This window comes from Alosa pseudoharengus, unplaced genomic scaffold, assembly GCF_046254945.1.
Source record: "Alosa pseudoharengus isolate Yale_2024_CS ecotype anadromous, Long Island Sound unplaced genomic scaffold, YU_APseudo_1.1 YU_APseudo_1.1_scf_15, whole genome shotgun sequence".
Taxonomy (NCBI): domain Eukaryota; kingdom Metazoa; phylum Chordata; class Actinopteri; order Clupeiformes; family Clupeidae; genus Alosa; species Alosa pseudoharengus.
This window is the reverse complement of record NW_027468620.1, coordinates 35,364,306-35,366,805: the sequence shown is the minus strand read 5'-3', so window position 1 is coordinate 35,366,805 and position 2,500 is coordinate 35,364,306. Positions and strand designations below refer to the sequence as shown.

The 2,500-nt window shown below is 37.5% G+C and overlaps 1 protein-coding gene across 1 annotated transcript in view; it reads left to right on the top strand.

Annotated features, from left to right (window-relative positions):
- The window catches only part of sorcs3b (sortilin related VPS10 domain containing receptor 3b), a 95,274-nt gene that overhangs the window by 33,813 nt on the left and 58,961 nt on the right, over positions 1–2,500 (top strand). Inside the window, exon 16 of the mRNA XM_076285243.1 lies at positions 2,306–2,423. Within this exon, the coding sequence (XP_076141358.1) occupies positions 2,306–2,423 (118 nt within the window). The remainder of the gene's footprint in view (positions 1–2,305; positions 2,424–2,500) is intronic.

Below are 2,500 nucleotides of genomic sequence, written 5' to 3'. Positions count from 1 at the left end.
CTCCCACTTGAGTTTAGTGTGGTGAGTTGGTTCAGGTGGTCAGATGTAAAAATGTAGGCCTATCCACTCAACTATAAAAATAAACCAGTTGTTTATGAGTGAAATGCATTTTATTTCAATTTCATTGGCCTCTCTGAATAAATGTGTAATAATCTAATATATCCCTTGTGATTATGTAGGCTACAAATGTAGGCTGAAGGGTAAAGCATAGCCTACTGAAAAAAACTAAGCTGGAGATTTGGAGTTGTCAAAGAATGTTTTGCAATTATTTCACTGGCCCCTGAACCAAAATGAGTTTGACACCCCTGTCCTAGACGGTTGATCCGATTCATGTCAAAGTTGGTATACATGACGCCGAGATGTTTCTGATTATAAATTGTGAAGCTTTTTTTTTATATGTTGTAATTTGACGAAATGGCGAAATTATTAATTTTAATACCCTTCCACATAAACAATAAATGTGTCATAATTCACCATGCATGGCTTGAAATGTTTTAAATTTCACAGGTCATTGAAGACTATGTTAATGATAATATTCACATGCCCATTATGCATGTTTGGCATAGCGCCACCAACTGGCAACAGAAAGAATGACAATTATAGTGATGCCATATGATCAATTTGAACATACTCCTCCTAGACGGTTTGTCAGATTCATTTGAAATTTGGCAAATATTATGCCAAGATGTCGCTGATGTTAAATTGTGAAGGGATTTTTGATAAGTTTTTTAATAATATATAATTAATATAATTATATTATTAATATAATTAATAATAATTTTAATATCTCACCACATAAACAGGAAATGTGTCATAAATCACAGTGCATTGAATGAATGGTCTGAAACTTCTCAGGTTAATAGATATCATGATTATGATGATATCCAGACACCCAATGGGCCTGCCTGACATAGCGCCACCACCTGGCCAAGCAGGAAATGTGCCAGAAATGGACAATGCCTCAAGTGATTGATCTGAAACTTTATAAAATATCAGACATCATTATTGTGATGATATTTACATTCGTAATTCACAGGCCTAGCATAGCGCCACCATCTGGCCAAGCAGGAAATGTGCCAGAAATGCTCTATGCATTGAATAAATGGTCTGAAACTTCTCATGTTAATAGATATTATAATTATGATGATATCCAGACACCCAATGGGCCTGCCTGGCATAGCGCCACCACCTGATCAAGCAGGAAATGTGCCAGAAAATGGACAATGCCTCAAGTGATTGATCTGAACGTTTACAAAAAATGTGGATATCATTATTGTGATGATATTCACATGTGTAATTTCCATGCCTAACATAGCGCCACCATCTGGCCAACCAAAAAGTGTATCAGAAATGTTCTTTAGGTTTTAGGTTAATATATATTATGATTATGATGACACCCAATGGGCCTGCCTTGCATTGCGCCCCCACCTGGCCAAGCAAGTACATGTGGCAGAAAATAAAATACAAAAACAAATAGCACACGCATCAAATATGTCCATTTCACAAACGCACCACGTCGGTGCTTTGTTGGATTCCGACATGTCACGGGTTGCGGCCCGCAGGTGCTCAGGCCCGCCATTGCCGCTTGCTGCTATATTAAAGGCTTGTTTTTTTAGGCTGGGGATATGATAAGCTTGGTGTTTTAGACTGGTGATATTAAAGGCTTGGTGTTTTAGACGTGTAATATTAAAGGCTTGGTGTTTTAGACAGGATATTATAGGCTTGGTGTTTTAGACGGGATATTATAAGCTTGGTGTTTTAGACTGGTGATGTTAAAGGCTTGGTGTTTTAGACGAGTGATATTAAAGGCTTGGTGTTTTAGATGGATATTAATGGCTTGGTGTTTTAGACGAGTGATATTAAAGGCTTGGTGTTTTAGATGGATATTATAAGCTTGGTGTTTTAGACTAGTGATATTAAAGGCTTGGTGTTTTAGACAGGATATTATAAGCTTGGTGTTTTAGACTAGTAATATTAAAGGCTTGGTGTTTTAGACGGGATATTATAAGCTTGGTGTTTTAGATTGGTGATATTAAAGGCTTGGTGTTTTATATTGATGTTATACGTCAGGTTTATCATCAGTTTGTACCCAATGTTTTACTGTGATGGAAGCTTGTTCTGATGGTGAGTTGATCCTTGTGTTTGTCATATTTGTATTCATTGAATGTTGACTTTCTGATATGAACTATTAATGTGTTTTTGATTACTCATTGTTTTGATAGGAGTGATGTGATTAATGTGTATTTCTGATGTTACACATATGAATACTATATCCCTATGTTGTTGTGGTTGTTTGGTGTCGTAGGATCTTTGGTCACCTGAGCCATCGTTCTGACTGGCTACTCATTAAGGTGGACTACAGAAGCCTCTTTGACCAGCAGTGTGCCTCAGAAGACATCCAGACCTGGCCATTGCTCAATCAGGTACACACACACACACACACACACACACACACACACACACACACACACACACACACACACAAAGCTCGGAAGACTTC